The following is an 18582-nucleotide window of genomic DNA, read 5'->3' on the forward strand; positions in this document are numbered from 1 at the left end:
TACTTTCCAGTGCTAATAAATGATGATTTCACATATTCCCTGCTTCTTACAAATTCAGCACAGAGGCAGAGATGTGCAAAACCGAAGTCCTGGGGGGAAATGTGGTGTGGAACTTCCGTAGGTCCTGAAGAGGCCACAAGGGCAGCAGGGAGAACCCAGGGCGGCCCACAGTCCGCTCCTGGGTCCATCAGCAGGTTGGGAACCCGGGCTGGCTTTTAAGCTCTGCATGCGATGTCCTTGCTCTAAGTTGTCCTGGTAGGCTAAGTAGCACGGTTAATTTCTACTAAGGACTTGAAATAACTTTTCCTTTATCTGCTCAGACCCAACAGTCAGAGGACTTTCAAAGGCTGATTTCAGGCTTGATGCACTTGACTCCCCACCTGCTAGACCTGGTGTGGTTGAGTACAACTATGAATATTACATTCTGTCAAGGAAACAAACCGTGCAAAGAAACGAAAAAGAAAAGAGGTGTTGGGGGTTGGGAAGAGGGAGGGGAGTGGGAGGAAGTGCCTTGTGGCCGCTACTGTGATTCTAGAAAAGGGGTTCAGACTCATTTCGCTGACCTGGTTAATAATCCCTGCCGAGTTGACGCTCGCCCTGCAAGAAACGGCTTCGAGCCCGCAGCCGGGTTTCTCTTCCCCCTCAGGCAGGTTCAAGGCTCCCGCCCCTCCAGGCCGCCACCCTTCTCCGCTACCTGGGAGCTGCAAGGAACCTGCGCGGCCCCGCCCCACCCGCCCAGCCGAGATCGCGGGGCGCGGAGCCTCCACCGCGCCTCCTCCCAGCACCCCTTCCCAGCTTCCTTCTTCTCCTACTCCTAGTTTCTGCTCTCAGAAAGAAAAAAAGAAAAGAAAAAATATAGGTGCCTTGGCTGTTCTGCTGTTAAGTCCCAAAGGCGAAGGTGAAACCACTTCAAGGGCAGCACCCCCGCCCCGCGTGGCGGGGCCTTAGGCGAGGCGTAGGGAGCCCAGGGGCCCTCCAGGTGGCCTCCCATTTTCTCCCGCGCCCAGCCATGCCTAGGCGCTGCTTCCCGCCTGGCCAGACTCGACCCGAGGGTGCTGGGGCAGGGCCCACACCCACGCTGTTTGCAACTTCCCAGCGCTGCGCGGGGACGAGCGACAGCCGGTTCAAAAACAAATAAGTACCAGAAAAACAAACAACCCGAAGGAAAAGAGGTTGGATTTGCTTTGCCCCCAGGGGCTAACACCAAGAAGCTCAGAGCGAGGGTCGGCCCATCACCCCTCTTCTGCCCCGGAGACCTAGGACGGCGGGAGCAGGGCGTGGGGAGGCGCGGCAACCTCAGCGGCGTCCACGTGTGCGCGCCGCGCCCGGACCTCTAGCCCCAGCGAAGAGGCCGCGGGGATTGCGTCCCGGTTGCGCGGCAGCTGCCTTGGGTGCTGCCCGCCTCCGTCCTTCCCCGTTGAGTGGCAACCGCGACGGCCGCTGAGCTTGTCCGCGCACCCGGCGGCTCGCAGGGAGCTCCGGCGCGTCCAGTCCCCCTAGAGACCAGGGGAAGCGGGAGTGCCGGCGACTGACAGTTCGGACGAGTATTTCCCTCCTCCTCCTCCTCCTCTCCCTCTTCCCCTCCGCGCGGCCGCACTGTTAGCAGACTTCACCCATCGTCCCGGCGAGCCTCCCCAAGTGCGGGGACATGTGCGGCGCGGACGCGTGTGCGTGTAAAGTGTTTGCATAAGAAGAAGTAAAAGCCTGCCAGAGTACCATGATCAGAGCCTTCAAAACCTTGGCTTAAAGCAGTTTGCAAATGTAGCGACCCTTTTCCTCCCCAAAATCTTTCCTGCCGCCTGTCAGCTGCCGCTCTGCTTCGCCTCCATAAAGAATGAATGAAATTTAAAGGAACTACCTGCAGCTACTAAACAATCCGGCATCTTCCCTATATCTGCCATATGCTCTGCACTTCCAAGTCCAAACATAACGCAATGCATCAAGCAATTACGCAGCGACTCCCTCGCCGACGCCCGCGGCATCAAGCCAGGGACCTAGTGGGCTCCCCGGGGTTGGGTGGGCACCGCTCTGCCCCAGGCTGGAACGTGCTGCTTTTTTTGCCCCCTAGAGAGAAATGGGTCCCCGTGCAACTTGCAAAATGAGCCTCAGGGCATGCTTCCTGACGCCCTGACATATTTCCCGAATAGGTTCTCCCATTCATCAGTTGCACGAGCGGCTTCTGCCGAGGCAGAGGTTCTAGGTCCTCGCAGGATCTGACAGCCCCGCAGGAGATCCGGGAACTCATTCCCACCTGCTCTCCGAGCACCCGGTGCGCCGCGCGCCCCCGCCCGCGGCCGCCCGCCCGGGCTCCCCGTTACCTGTGTCGGGGTCTGCGGGCCATGGCGCGGCGGGCGCGGGGCGCAGCTGGGAGCCGCGGGAACCGCACGGGGCTGCCGCCTCCCGCTGCCCGCCGCCTGCCTGCGTCCCTCCCCGGCTGCGCAGCGGCGTTCCGCACCGCCGGGGCGAAGTTTCTCAGGAGAGAGAGGAGGAGGAGGAGGAGGAGGTCGCGGAGGAGGAGGAGGAGAAGGAGGAGGAGGAAACAGGTTGATATTAAAATGTAAACTCTGTAAACAGAGATGCCATCAAACAAAGAGCTTTGGACACTCCCCCTCCCGCCAAATCTGGCGCCCCTGCAGTGCGCACGCGCCCTGCCCGCCGCCTCCGCGGTCGCCTTGGCTGCCGCCCGCCGGGCTGCTGGGCCGGCGGGGCTGACGCTTCCCCTCGGCTCTCGCGCCGTCGCGCTGCGCCTGGCGCGCCGCGGGGCCGGAGAGGCGCGCGGGCGGGGAGCCCGGGGCCGGGGAGGGGCGGCCGGGGGCCGCCGAGGCGCCTTTTCTTGCGCAAACCCCGCTCCCGGGCCCCGGCCGCGCGGGCCCGAGCTACGTCCCGCTCCTGCCGCCTTCCCTCCTCGGCTGCCGCGCCACCGTCGCCCCACTCGGCGTGCTCCGGGCGCCAGCGCCCGAGCTCGCTGGGCTCTGACTCACTGCAGTGGGGGCGGCGAGGGCCGGGGGGAGGGAGACGCTCCCGCATTCGGGATTGGATTTGGGGCAGGGTGTAAAACTCAGTTCTTTGCAGATGGGGGAATGGGGGGGGGGGCGTAGTAGGGGACACGAGCATGTATTTTCATAGGACGTTTGGCTGTGTGCGTGTGTGTGGTTTTTAAGATAACATCTCTAATTTAACTTGTTAGTGACAAAGGACACTTAAATACGAGCGGGGCTGCGGCTATCACCCCTCCATATGGGGCATCCGGGCGGAGCTTTTACTTCTTTCCCAGCTCTGGAGCCCACACGCCACCTCCGTATTGTCACTAGCACTTCACTCTCACCCGGGCACACGCCCGGCCCCACCCACCCTGCCCGGCCCCGGCGGCGCCCACCACACACCTCTGCCCGCACCACCCACCACCCCCCCCGCACCACCTGTACAGCGCGCCCTGGATTACACACCTGCAAAATCCACGGGGTTCCAAACCGCCCAACCCTAGCAGAACTCAGGAAGCCCCACGTGTGCTTGCGTGGTTTTAAAAGTTAAGCGGTTTGGGACACGGAGGTCGGCAGCCATGCTTAGCGTAGTTTGGGGACTCTGTTTTCCGAGATCAAAATCACTGAGGACTTTTGTGTGCATTTCACTAGGGACTCCTGAAGAAATCAAGGGAGAAGATGAGTGCTGAATTTATAAGGATTGATGGTTGGGGGATTTTAGGGGAGTTTTAGTTTTACTTCCGTTTATAGACTCGTACCATTGGGGATTTTTTTTTTTCATTCTCTGTACACACTAATTTATTTTTCCTTTAATCTTATAGAAGTTTGAGACTTCTGCTGACTGGGTTTGTGGGTGTCCCATGTGCCCCGGCAGTTTAAACTTAGCTCAGAAAGCATTTTTCTTACTAAAAAAGCAGTTTTTTACAGAAATGAGTCATAATTTTATTAAATGGTGAAGCATGCTAGGTTTCAATACTTTATCTGGTGTTTTAAACTTTGTTTCTTAAAAATTGTAATATAGTTTAAATCCTTATCAGAAAATGTTAGTTCCTAGCAAGGTTTTAACATTTCTTTCTTCGTGAGAAAAATAAATAACAATGAAACAATATTATTGTGAGATAGCTCACAATTCTGAAAGACAGGTCAGGTGCAAGTTAATATATTTTTAAAGCGAATATTTATTTGTAGATTTTATAGTAAAGTTTCTTTCTATGCATCAAAAATAAAAATAAAAAATTAGAACAAACATATGGAAATCATTCGGAAAGGAATTGCATTGTGTCTTTGGGATTACTTTATGAATCTGATTCCCAAAAGCTGAGCCTCTTTGGCACAGAGTAAAAGAACACTTCTCCAAATGAGTTCATAACCTGTTTCCCAAGATTCTGAGGAGGTGCAATTGCTCTGTGATTCTTAAACTCCTTTTAGGAGAAAGGTATCAAATTCAATTTTATTCCGTTTGTTCACTTTGTGCATCATTTTCCTTTTCAAAAAATTTTTATTTATGTATTTATTTATTTATTTTAACATTTACTTCTTTTCGAGAGACAGAGAAAGACAGAGCATGAGCTGGGGAGGGGCAGAGGGAGGAAGCCGCAGAATCCAAAGCAGGCTCCAGGCTCTGAGCTGTCAGCACAGAGCCAGAAAGGAGGGGGTGGGGCTCGAACCCAGGAACTGTGAGATCGTGACCTGACCCGAAGTGGGACACTTAACCAACTGAGCCACCCAGGCGACCCTGTGCATCATTTTTCTATGTGTTTTGAGAGTTTATTATATTTTCATTCCCTAGACATTTGGGGACGTACATTTTTTTACTCATAGGTGTACCATAAGACAAGCGTAGGCCAGTAAAGAGTATACCTGCAGTGATTCTTAATAGGCTAATTTGGCATATATTGCCACCTGGTAAGTATATGGAAGGCTAGAGTCAAATAGAGTTATCATAAACTCTCATATAGATGAAAATATATTTTCAGAGCCATTATGGAATGTTCATTACAAGTATACATTTCTTCCCTCTACTTATAATGATTACAAATGCAGTTTTAGATGAGAACTTTATATATTTCATCACTTAATTTTTTTTTTTTTTTTTTTTTTTTTTTTTAAGATCTGCTACATCAGTTGTTTTAGCTGTGGCTGAGCTGGGATAGGGCTAAATTCATTTACAGCCTTGTATTTGCATTGCGTTAGACCGAGCTCAGCAAACTTTTCTGCAAAAGACCAGAAAGTAAATATTTTAGACTTTGTGGGCTATGTTGTGTGTTCTTCTTTTCTTTCCCCCTCCTCCTCTTCTTCCTCCTCCTCTTTCTTTTACAATTTTTTGAAAATGTCAAATTGTGTTTAGCTTGAAGGCCATATCCAGCCTGCAGGCCATACTTGGCCAACACTAGAACAGTGATCTTTAATCTTTAGTGTGTGTTAGAAACACTCAGTGTTCCCATGAAAAATATTCAGTCCTAGGCAGTGCCCCTAGAGGCTAGGTCTGAGGGAGGGCCTAGGAATCTGCACTTTAAACAAGTACCCAAGTGGTTATGAAACCCAAGTGGTTTTCATAAGAGTGGTTTCTTTCTTTTTTGTTTTTTTTTTTAATTTTTAATGTTTCTTTATTTTTGAGAGAGAGAGAGAGAGAGAGAGAGAGAGAGAGAGAGAGAGAGAACAAGCAGGGGAGGGACAGAGAGAGAAGGGGACAGAGGATCCGAAGCAGGCTCTGGGATGACAGCTGATTTGGGGCCCAAACTCACAAACCGTGAGATCATGACCTGAGCTGAAGTCTGACACTTAATGGACTGAGCCACCCAGCACCCCCAGAAGTGGTTTCTAGACTACTCATTGACAGTCTTGGATCAAAATCAAGAGAGAGGACAGGAGGTTCAATACGCCTTTACCTTTGCCTGATGTTTCTCACCACCTTCTTCCACCTCATTCTCTTTCACCTCTCCTGGGCTAAGGATTCAGTCCCTCTCTAATCCAGAATAATTTAAGTCCATGAGAAAGTTGGTGCCAGTGACCACAGGGCTGTGGCAGCCTATTCTTTCTTTCTTTACTGCTAAACTTCAGCTTCAGATCTGAAACTTGAAAGAATCATTTATCACTTGCTGACCATCATTAGGATTCTCCTCCTCGAGAAAGCAAGCATTTAAAGCATTTTGTTTTACACTAAACATCTGGGAATGGCTGAAGGAAGAAAGATGGGTAATAGGGATACATTTCAGCTTTTTTTTTTGCTTCTGACTGCTGAGAAATCCTGAGCCTGTGGTGGATCTTTAGCAGCTGTGGTCAGTGTCCCAAAGAGGAATGAGGCTTATCAATGGTGGTGACAGACCAGGCTTCTGGGGCTCCATGTCTCCACCTCCCCCCTTTCCTCACGGTCTCAACACGTTTTCCTTTAGAGCACTAAGAGGGAAATAATTACAGCAAACACCAAATGGTTAAAATGCAGACAATTCTTTTTTTTTATTTTTAAAAATTTTTTTTCAACGTTTATTTATTTTTGGGACAGAGAGAGACAGAGCATGAATGGGGGAGGGTCAGAGAGAGAGGGAGACACAGAACCGGAAGCAGGCTCCAGGCTCTGAGCCATCAGCCCAGAGCCCGACGCGGGGCTCGAACTCACGGACCGCAAGATCGTGACCTGGCTGAAGTCGGACGCTTAACCGACTGCGCCACCCAGGCGCCCCTAAAATGCAGACAATTCTTGATCGTTTCACTTAATGAATGACAGCTGCAGCATGTGTAATTGAAATCCATAGGTTTGAGAAAAAAACCTCACGTCTGCTCACAGCAAAGCTTCGTGTAATAACAACAGGGGGGTGCTACTTTAGTGCAATTTGTTTCATAGGGCATCTATATTAAATGGTGCCCAAATACACTTTTATCTTTAAGTGATTTCTGGGTTTGGCACTTCCCTGGGCGTTTCCACCCTCCAGATTCTCATAAACTTATATATTCCTCTGACAAACAACCTGTGTACTTTCATTGCCATCTGAACTGAGTCTTGAATAAAAGACACAAGCTTTTCGATGATGAGGGAAGGGCATTCCAGAGGAAGAGAAAACTGTGAGCGAAAGCACACAATCAGGAATCACAAGGCATATTCCAAGTACAGGGAACAAGGAGCTGTCCAGATCACCTGGGGCACTGAGAGCTTTGAAGGTCAGATTAGAGTATGCATGCTTTGAATAGAAGAGCTACATTTTCAGAGCTGTGTCATTGGAGGATTAATCTAGTACTATGATCAGATAGACTGTAGTCAGAAGAAGATGAAGGGGAAGAGTTCAGTTAATTGGTCCGGACTAGGACAGGAACCCTAACTGGAAAGAAAAGGAGGGGGCAGATGAGAAGATCATTGCACAGGCAGAACCTTCAAAACTTAGCAACTGATTGGGTGGCTATTGGAGGCAGCATTCACAGAAATAGGGAAGTCGAGAGGGGAAGAGAAGTGTGCATTATGGAGATTCAAAGAGGAAAGTGAGTTTAGATTTCAGTATGTTAAGTTTGAGGTTTCTCATGGAAGAGATTCAGCTATAATTGTTCAGCAGGTGGCAGAGAGTGTGGGACCAGGGCCTGCCGGCGAGCTCAGGCAAAATTCTGTGAGCCAGCTCTTAGACACAGACATGATTACTAATTAAATTTTATAAACCTACAATTAAATATACTGTATTTCTTTTTTAATTTTTATGTATTCATTTTGAAAGAGAGAGAGAGAAAAAGAGAGAGAGAGAGAAAGCATGAGAAGGAAAAGAGGAGAGAGAGAAAGAGAGAGAAAGTATGAGAAGGAAAAGAGTAGAGAGAGAGAGAGAGAGAGAGAGAATCCCAAGGAGGATCCATGCTGTCAGTGCAGAGCCTGATGCAGGGCTAGAACCCACAAACTGTGAGATCATGAACTGAGCCAAAATCAAGAACTGGATGCTTCACTGACTGAGCCACCCAGGTGCCCATGAATATATTGTATTTCAAAAGGTAATAAATATTCAAAACTCATAATCTCCTAATTATTTTCCTACATTCACTAGCTTGTATGCTCTGGAGGTTAGTTTCTCTATTACGTATGCAGGATGGAAATACTATGTAACGTATACTAATGTGCATATCTTCCCAATTTTGTGTTCAGCAAAGTCACATGGGAGCTGGCATTGGCTATGGTTGGAGTATTTATACCACAAAAAGAAAATGCTACAAGTAAGGGCTCCTCAACCCCCAGAAAACCTGTTGTTAAACATTTACCAGGGCGACACTGGATACATCCTATATTTAAGAGCTATCTGCATGAAGGCAATAGTTGCACTGTATCATGGATTTGCTCATGTGAATTTGTATAGAGAGATGGCCAAGGGAAAGTCTTTGGAGAAGTTAAAAAATGAGGTTGAGACTGAGTGTAGGGGACTAGATGCAGAGACCTGTTGGAAAATTCCTTATTTTTAAACATGCATCAATAAATGTTTTTGTCTTTTCTTCTTTTGATAGAATTCTGTATTTTGTCAACCGATTATAGAAGGTTTTCGTTTACTTTGAGAAAAAATATTTATTGGGCAGTGGCTTTCCAACATTTTTGACTTCGACTCACAGAAACCCATTTAACATCCCAACACACACACACACACACACACACACACACACACACACACACGCGCGCATTGCCACTTAGAACGAAAAAAGTTTCCTAAAACAATATTCACCTCATTCTACCAACCATGCAATCTGTTCTATTCTATTCTATTCTATTCTATTCTATTCTATTCTATTCTATTCTATTCTATTCTATTCTGTTCCATCTCATCCCATCCCATCCTATCCAATTCTAAATACATTTTGGTCATGGACCCTGCCTTGTTTTTGTGCCCTGCTTATGGGAAGTGAACCCGAGTTTGAAAAATGTGGATGAGAGGGATGAAGGGCTTACCTCCTTCTGCTTTAGGAAATTGGTAACTTTTTTCCCAAGTGATAGTCCTATCTGTTCCAAGCTTTGAGGAAAAGTCCTAAAAACCAGTTTAAAGAAGTCATTTTTCTCCCGTATCTTCTCACAACTGTTTTAGCCAATTCCTCCTCCTTCTCTACACTTCCCCCACATATGTTATAAAAGTAAAACAGCAGATTTCAAAGTCAGTCAACAAAATAGCAAGCTTTTATTAATAGAAATCTTAACAAAAACACCGACAAAACAGTGTAACACCTACAGGCTTACTGGAGTAACTAAGTAACAATGTATCCAAGCCAGGTTCATTGGATGTACAGGCAGAACACAACCTTTCTGGGCCTCCTATTTCAAACTTGCCAAATGTGGAGATTGAAGTAGCAAGCTTTAAACTATTTCCAGGGGCGCCTGGGCGGCTTAGTTGGTTGAGCCACGGACTCTTGATTTCAGCTCCGGTCATGATCCGAGGGTGGCGGGGTCGGTCCCCAAGTGGGCTCTGCGCTGAGTGTGGAACCTGCTTAATATTTTATCTCTCCCTCTGCCCCTCTCCCCAGCTCACGCTCTTTCTGTCTCTGAAATTAAAGAAAAAGTACTTCCAGTCCTTAATACTCTGTTTCTCCCTAAAATACTTGGGCCTCCCATTTTACCTCTGTATACTTTACAGTGTTACCCCAGTTCTTTTCTTTTCTTTTGGTAAACACATGGAGAGTATTTACTCAGTGTTGGGCGCTGTGCTAGGCATGGGCTTGCAGACAGAAGAGGGCCTTTGCTCAAGAAATCTTGCACATTCAGGGCCTCATTTCCATGCTGGTTGTCACCGCCCCCTTCTAGATTATCATGACTTCAGCATAAACTAGCACGGACACCCCTTCACTAATGTTCTTCTCTCTGAGCTCCTTCTCCCCAACAGACCTACTCTCACCTCACTCCTCACAAGCTCACTGTAACCCCTTTTGGCGATTTAGTCATATATTTAAAAATCCTTCACTGGCCCCCGATGTTGGAAAGATAAGATCTGAACTCCTTAACTTGGCATTTTCTGTCTTGAGCTTGCTTTGGCTTCTGTGCCTACACAGCCTCACCCCCAGGGCTGATGGTGTTTAATAATTGGGATGGCTCACAGACCAACCAATCACAATGCTCATAGCCACAGGCAACCTGTATAGCTTGACTGGGGCACACTGGCTGAATGTCTTTCTGCTTTACAACACAAGCTACCTTCTAGCCTTATCTTCTACCATGCTCTCTGTTCCCTCTGCTTCCTCCCCAAAAGGCCATTGGCAATCTCAGGGCCTTTGCTTACACCATGCCTCCTGACTGCAACGCTTTCCTTCCTCCTCTTTGCTTACTTAAGTGCCCCCCATCCTTCAGGCCCCGCTGAAGCCCAGCCTTCCTTCTGAACTTCTCCTAGGCTTCTCTGCTCCACAATCACTGCTCCCACCTGTGAGTTGTGTTGATGCCCACCTTTCCTGCCTTGTATTGAGCATATGGCCTATATTACCTTCCTTTGTTATTTATTTGCTTTATTTATCTGTCTTTAATTTCTATAATGTGACTCATCTCGAGTCTTGATTATAAACAAAACCAGAGGGGAGAGACAGTACCTTCTATCTTTCTACATGTTCAGTTCCTACAGCAGGGTCTTGAGCACATGTATGCATATAAATGTTTGCGATGCTCATAACAATTGATGAGGAATTAGTAGGAGCTGGTGTGTGTGTGTGTGTGTGTGTGTGTGTGTGTGTGTGTGTCTAAAATATACTTAATGCCTTGCATTTGGGTTTTAGAGTTTGTAACAAGCTTTGCCATACATTACCTCATTTATTTCTTATGGCAGTTCTTGTCTTTCTGCATGTGTTTTTTTTGGGTTTTTCCCCCCTAGATATTATTTTTTTCCAGTTTTGGGTGAGGGTAGCTGAAGTTGAGAGAGGTGAGGTGATTGACCCAAGGCCACACAGATAATACATTGAAGAGCTGGGATTGTTTAAACCCAGATTTTTATTCCAAATCCTGAGTGCTTTCCCCAGCTCTATGGTAGCCTCTGACTTTTCATTCTTACACTTTGATGTTCTTGTAAGTTTTCTCAAGTTGCAAATCCCTCACATGGATTCAATTCTGTCTTCAGGCAAAGGTTGATAACCTTACAAATTATATCAACACCAACATTCTAATCTTAATGGTAGTGCTTTATGTCTTCTTTTAATTTTTTTTAATGTTTATTTTTGAGAGAGACAGATAGACAGAGTATGAGCAGGGGAGGGGCAGAGAGAGAGGGAGACACAGAATCTGAAGCAGTCTCCAGGCTCTGAGCTATCAGCACAGAGCCCCACGCGGGGCTCGAACCCATGAGCCATGAGATCATGATCTGAGCTGGAGTCGGACGCTTAACCGACTGAGCCACCCAGGAGCCCTAGTAGTGCTTTATTTCTAATATTTGTGAACATTATTGTCCTTTTGGCAACTTGCCCCTGGAGCTGTTTTCTTTCAAAGTCTGTTTTTCTTTTTTTTCCCATATATCATTTTTCTGGATCTTGTTCCTTCTTCTCCTGCTCTATCATTGTAAGTTTATCTCTATTTATTTACTTTAAATAATTTTTTTACAATATTAAATTCTATTTCTTTACCTCAAGTAGCCATCCATTTTGAAACTAGTCATAAAATGAATGAGAGCTCAATTCCAGCAAATATGAAAAGCTTTCTTAATCTTTGTAAAAACCATTTGGTAAGAACTGGCATCTTTTCTAATCACTGGTATATCTTTCCTATTTCTTTCTCCCTTACTTCCTCCTTCCCTCCTCTCTTCCTCACTACCATCCTCCCTCCCTCTCTCTCTTCCTTTCTTCCCCCTCCCTCTTCCTTTCTTTCTTTCCTTTCCTCCTTCCTTCCTTCCTTCCTTCCTTCCTTCCTTCCTTCCTTCTTCCCTCCCTCTTTTCTTTCTTTCTTTCTTTCTTTCTTTCTTTCTTTCTTTCTTTCTTTCTTTCTTTCTTTCTTTCTTTCTTTCTTTCTTTCTTCTTTCTCTCCCTCCCTGTCTTTCTCTCTCTCTGTCATCTGAACCCGCATTCTAAGGAAATGAAGTTCTTAGCTCTACCAGAGCAGGAAGAAAGATATAGCTTTAGGGTAGTTATTACTTTTCTTTGGCCCTTCACAGCAAGTGAACTACATAATTTAAAATGTCCACCTGTTAGGATGAAATATACCGTGACTCTTCTCTTTCCATTTAAATGTATTGGTAGAAATATAAAAAAGTTTGTAAAAGTGTAAAGCCAGTATGACAATGCTGTGACATCTATAAAGATTACAAATTTCATTTACTTTTCAGTGTTAGTAATAGTTCTAGGAAGCAAACCAAAATAGTTAATTGACTTATGAAAAAATGAGTTCCCAGAATTATTTTAATTTGGTTTAAATATTTGCATTAAGCAAAACATTTTACTTTTTTGTAAAGAAAAGATCCTTTAGAAAAACTATGTCAAATTATTTATAATCCTTTGGATTAAAATTTTGAAAAACTGGGTGGTTCAGTAAGTTGAGAGTCCAACTTCAGCTCAGGTCATAATCTCAAGGTTCATGGGTTCGAGCCCCACGTCAGGGTCTGTGCTGACAGCTCAGAGCCTGGAGTCTGCATCAGATTCTGTCTCCCCCTCTCTGTCTGCCCCTCTGCCTCAAAAATAAAATAAACATTAAAAAATAATTTTTAAAAACCTTCAAAGTGATAGTTCTGTGGGAGCCCCGGGAGGCCTATCTGGTCCTGTTCTAGGGTACAGCCTGACTAAGAGAACTTTTGTAACTGAAAAGCAGTATTTGGTTTGAAAAATATCAGGTACGTCAAAGTTCTCCCATAAAAGTTTTAATTTCTGTTTTTAGTCTAGATTACATACAGTTTCATTTCTGAAAGCCCTGTTGGCGCTTTTTCTTTCTGTTAAATAACAGAGAGTTAATGATATCCTAATAGAACAATTAAAAGGCAATACATATGCAAACTGCTTTGAGAACGAAGATGCTTTTTTATCTTTAGATTATTATACATTCTAATTAGCAATGTGGTATATGAATATATAAGAAGTGGGCGTTACTAAGGTTTAAAATGTTTAAAAAATCTCATTGCAATGTTCTTAGAGATGCCTTTAGGTATGTGAATAGCAGAACTTTGGTGATGATAATGTGCATTCAAATCCCCAAAGCATTTCACAGTCAATAGGTTTCTTTGAAAATGTAACACGGGAACAGATTTTTATTGATCCCCAAACCCGATACGGTTCCCGTGTGCTGGTGTATACAGTCTTGTGCCATGTTATGGATTTATTGGATCCTTTTGAAGCCCGTCAACAGGTTTTGCATAGACTGACTCATTCAGAAGAGCATGCCAGGCAAAGTTTTGAAATTAGACAAGTTCAGATGGGTGGTGTTCTCTCTCAGTGAATGGCAGAGCTGTCCTTTCAGCGGGTCAAACCAGGGATTTGGAAGTCACCTTAAATTTCCTGTGCCCCGAGATACGATCAAACAATTTTGAGTTTGTGCTGCTAAGTTTACTCTTTGATATTTATCCAAATAATTTCTCTTTTTTAAGCCCTTCTACCGCCACTTCAGTTCAGACATTTGTCAACGCCCTGATGTTGAGTGAACATCCTTCAAAGCCATTCTCCTCCCAGTGGTCAGGCAGAAAACTTTGTAAACGCAGACCTGGCCATCGTGATCCTTGGCTTAAGATCCTGCTTTGAGCAGCGGCTCTGGACCAGACTATGAGGGTCATCTGCAAACTGTTTTCAGACTACACATGCCTCCCCTACAGCCTCTGCTGATGTCTCCTTTACCCTAAAAACAACCTACCTCCAGGTTAATAATCAAAACCCTTAGCATTATAGGGGCACTTGTACCCCAATGTTTACAGCAGCACTCTCAACAATAGTCAAATTATGGAAAGAGCCTAAATGTCCATCAACTGATGAATGGATAAAGAAATTGTGGTTTATATACACAATGGAGTACTACGTGGCAATGAGAAAGAACGAAATATGGCCCTTTGTAGCAACGTGGATGGAACTGGAGAGTGTGATGCTAAGCGAAATAAGCCATACAGAGAAAGACAGATACCGTATGTTTTCAGTCTTATGTGGATCCTGAGAAACTTAACAGAAACCCATGGGGGAGGGGAAGGAAAGAAAAAAAAAAAAAAGAGGTTAGAGTGGGAGAGAGCCAAAGCATAAGAGACTCTTAAAAACTGAGAACAAACTGAGGGTTGATGGGGGGTGGGAGGGAGGGGAGGGTGGGGGATGGGTATTGAGGAGGGCACCTGTTGGGATGAGCACTGGGTGTTGTATGGAAACCAATTTGACAATAAATTTCATATATTGAAAACAAAACAAAACAAAACAAAACCCTTAGCATTGCCTTTGAGACTCTTGGGAGCCTCCTACATGTTTAAGCCCTAGTAGGAGTCCACGGCTCAGATGCTACCACACGTGCCATGAGGCTCTGTTCTCAAGTTCCTTTTGCTCATTCTGGTCCTCTCCTTGCTGCTCTCCCTGTTTCCTTCTTTAGTGACTAATTCCTGCTTGTCATTCTAGCCCCAGTTTAGACGCCTTCTGCTTGAGAGAATCTTCCGTGGCACACTGCAGATGTCCCAGTGCCTCTAGCCGAGTGCATCCACTATGTCCAAACTCGCTTCCTGTCTGTCCCGCTCCCCAGAACAGTGGCTCTCATATTTGAGAGGGATAAGAATGCCATTCGATACGCAGACTTCAAGTCACCATTGTTCAGAGTCTAACTCCATAGGCCTCGCTGGGATCCAGGAATCCGCATTTTTAATAGACAGAATCAGGTGATGCTTGGTTTACGATGGTTTACGATGAAGCGCCCGAGACACCAGAATTTTGGGTTCTATTAACCATCGTGTAACAAGCCCTTTTCATTTCACAGATATTCCATAAGTGTGTGAGGCCCTGATTTAGAGTGAACACGGCTTGTAATTCAATAGTTATGTCAATTTCAGGATGTTTTAGGCCTGTGCTTGCCTCTCTACCAAAAACAAACCATTCTCGCCTTCTGTCTGGCTGTCTCAGAGAAAGTAGCATCCTGAAAGATCTTAACAGTGAAGAAACAGAGATGCAGGCCAGCCAAAAGTTAAAATTTGTCAGTGAAATGAAATGTGATATTTATCTGTGATTTTCCCCAGTTACACAGATAATTGGGTTTCCTGTAGAACAGTGCCTCCAAATGAAATCTAATGCCAGTCATATATCGACCTTAAAAATTTTTTGTGGCCGTGTTTGTTTTTTTTTAATTTTTTTTTTTTAACGTTTATTTATTTTTGAGACAGAGAGAGACAGAGCGTGAACAGGGGAGGGGCAGAGAGAGAGGGAGACACAGAATCTGAAACAGGCTCCAGGCTCTGAGCTGTCAGCACAGAGCCCGACGCGGGGCTCGAACTCACAGACCGTGAGATCATGACCTGAGCCGAAGTCGGACGCTTTAACCGACCGAGCCACCCAGGCGCCCCGGCCATGTTTTAAAAAAGTAAACAGAAACTGATATTCGTAATTGTAATAATGTATCTCATCTAACCTAATATATCCAAAATATTATCATTTCAATGCATAATCTATATTAGAAATTATTAAAAAGATATTTTGCCTTCTGTTTTGACACTAAGTCTTTGAAATCTGGTTTGCATATTATGCTTACAGCACATCTCAACTCAGATGCTACATTTTCATCAGAAATATTTGTTGTGTACAGAATTCATAAAATATACTATTAAAAAAGTAAACTTATGTATCTAAGCTGTTTCAAACATACTTAAAGGTTTTTTAGTAACTGAATTTAATATTAAATTAATTAAAAACAACTAAAATATAAAATTCAGTTCCTTGGTCACACAGGCCACAGTTTATTTATTTTTTTTTATTTTATTTTTTTAAATTTTCTTTTTTTTTGAACGTTTATTTATTTTTGGGACAGAGAGAGACAGAGCATGAACGGGGGAGGGGCAGAGAGAGAGGGAGACACAGAATCGGAAACAGGCTCCAGGCTCCGAGCCATCAGCCCAGAGCCCGACGCGAGGCTCGAACTCACGGACCACAAAATCGTGACCTGGCTGAAGTCGGACGCCCAACCGACTGCGCCACCCAGGCGCCCCAACACAGGCCACAGTTCAATTACTCAATGGCCACATGTAGCTGATGGCCTACTGTAGTAGTCAGTGTAGGTACACAATAGGACATTGTTCGAGGTCAGCTACTTATCAATGAGCTATCTTCAAGATACTCATACTCACCCTCATCATTTTCATTCAGGGTCAGATTTGCAGAATTTTGAATAATGAAAATAAGAACATTTTCCCCAATAGGTTCCATTTAATTTTTCAACATTTGAATTTTACATAAATAGTCAACATGTTACCTTGAGTGAATGAACAGTTGGACTAGGTCGGTGATAGTAGGCAGGGTAGCAGGAGGGCAGAAATATATATCTGATGTAGACTCAGAGACCCTGAGTTGTCCCAACACTCCCAAACAGACTGTGCAACTTCAGGCGATATGCTTAATGTTTAAGCCTGTATCCACATCTGTGTAACAGAGATGGTACCTATTTTATGCATGATTTTACACAGCCAAAGTGAGAATCGAGTGGATAATATATTTCAAAGTATTTCATAAACTGTGGATAACTTATTGTAAGAACACAAATATGGTTTACAACTATTAAATTGAAACACTAAACTAAGAACTACCATTTATTGAGCATTTGCGGTATGGCAGGCACTTTGCGGACTAACTCTTAATTCTCAGAGCATCTTTGCCAGGTGGGTGATACGCTCTCCATTTGACTGGGAAGGAAACAGAACCAATGAGAGTTTAAGTACACGTGCAAAGTTACGTGACCTTTAAAGTGCAGAGCTAGAATTTTAACACAGGCCTTTTTGATCCCAAAGCCTATGGGCTTTCCTAGAAACTTTACCCCCACCACCCTCCTCCCCCCCACCCCCAATAAAAAAAGCTGAAGTTCCTAAATTTCTTTTCAGTTAATGGAATAAGATAATCCAATTATGATTTTTGGAAATTATGAGTGAGCTGAGAATATAACTCATTTTGAGAAGGAATTCTCAAAATGGAATTCTAGGCCTCTATGAAGGTTAACCCATTGTAGCAAAGAGAACGAAGCATAACTCCACAGAGATTTGTGAATAAGGATTCACTGTAGATAATTTCCCAGAGAAGGAGTACATGACCTTCCGAGGTTGGTAATTACCGGCATTTCTGGCTCTGAGCCAAGCCTGGAGCCATAGGAATTAGTTGGCAGTGATTAGGCATGTGCTCATTAAAGAAAACAACCGGTCTTCAGTCGTATTGCAGTCAGGTTTCATGTAACTCTAAAAGCATTGTCTTTTTATGGAAAACGTAACTTGATGTTCAGAGAAGAAAGGGAATCAACAGTAAACACTCAAACCATCAGAGGTTTGCTGAAGCCAGCTACTTCCAAACACCAGGAATATTTAGATACCCTCTTGATCCCCTATCTATATCCTAAAGGCAATAAGACAGCCCTAGTAATATGGCTAACAAAATGTATGTGGCTTTTGTAGAGCAGATATAAATTGTATTTGTCTGTTTTTTCTTCTGGCATTTAGACAAAAATTTTCAAGTTTCCCAGTGAGCATAGTGTCATGCTAGCCATGCCATTTTCACATAAATAGAGCATCCTATCACCTCTTTGGAGGCCAACAAGCATTCAGTCAGGGCTTACTCTGTGATGGTCACAGTAGATGGGGTCACCCTATCAATCACCTCCTCGGAAGAGAGTCTCTCCATTGCCTTGGCTACTAGCTCCAACTCCTGGCTGCCTGGCTGGCCAGGGCCCCTCCTCAGCATGTTCTCTAGGCAGCCAAGGGGGCAGTACAGCTGGAAGGCCTTGAACACCTTCCTCAGTGTCAGCAGGAACAGCAGCAGCAGCAGCCGAGTGACACAGCTGAAGACCAGTGCGGCCACCAACAAGTCCTTCAGCATTGGCGACGAAGATGAATGCGATGAGTTTCTGCCCTGAGAGAGCTCAGTGAGGGGAGGCCAGCGTGTAGTAATTGCCATACCATGTGCGTTCAGTTCCTGGGAAAGAGCTTAGGTTATCCATAGTTCCGGAACAACCAGAGAAGTTGTTGGAGAAGACTGGCCCTGTATAGCCCAGTCTGTTGTGTTTTCAGTAGACTGACCTGTCCAGATGCCTTCCCTGTCCACCTGGCACTTGTTGATATCAGACTCCTGTTCAAACAATTGACTTGAATTCAATGATCATACTGATCCATTTATAACTATGAGTTAGTGTGCTTTCATTTTTGAGTTGGGGGTTTGGTGAATAGACCCAGATGAGACACTGGAGTGAAAAACCTCACCCAGTAGGAGAGAAATCCTAGGGAGCACATCCCACTCAGTGGACTTGGGAAGAAACCTAGAGGTAACCTGACTTTTTCAGGTTTGCTTAGGTGCTACTCTGCCTCTAATAAATGCAGCACCCAGAAGGTACACATAACATTCAGCATGTTGTAAAATGTTTTAAAAAACATTTTCTTCAAAGACATATGGGTTTTTTTTTTTTTGGATATCATTGAAATCTTTCAAATTACGTATTAGATTCTTGTTTTCCTTTATGTGAGGTCATGCTGATGCCACCTGAGCTACTGTGTGAGAGCAACTACTT

The 18582-nt window shown here is 44.9% G+C and overlaps 1 protein-coding gene across 2 annotated transcripts in view; it reads right to left on the reverse strand.

Moving 5' to 3' along the window:
* MYB (MYB proto-oncogene, transcription factor) overlaps positions 1–2484 on the reverse strand; it is a 34388-nt gene extending 31904 nt beyond the window's left edge. For both annotated transcript variants that reach the window (XM_027056824.2, XM_027056823.2), the window contains exon 1: positions 2319–2484. In XM_027056824.2, the coding sequence (XP_026912625.1) occupies positions 2319–2341 (23 nt within the window). In that variant the 5' untranslated portion in view covers positions 2342–2484. The remainder of the gene's footprint in view (positions 1–2318) is intronic.
* Between the last annotated feature and the right edge of the window lie 16098 nt (positions 2485–18582).

The sequence above is a fragment of the Acinonyx jubatus genome, chromosome B2 (genome assembly GCF_027475565.1).
Source record: "Acinonyx jubatus isolate Ajub_Pintada_27869175 chromosome B2, VMU_Ajub_asm_v1.0, whole genome shotgun sequence".
NCBI lineage: Eukaryota > Metazoa > Chordata > Mammalia > Carnivora > Felidae > Acinonyx > Acinonyx jubatus.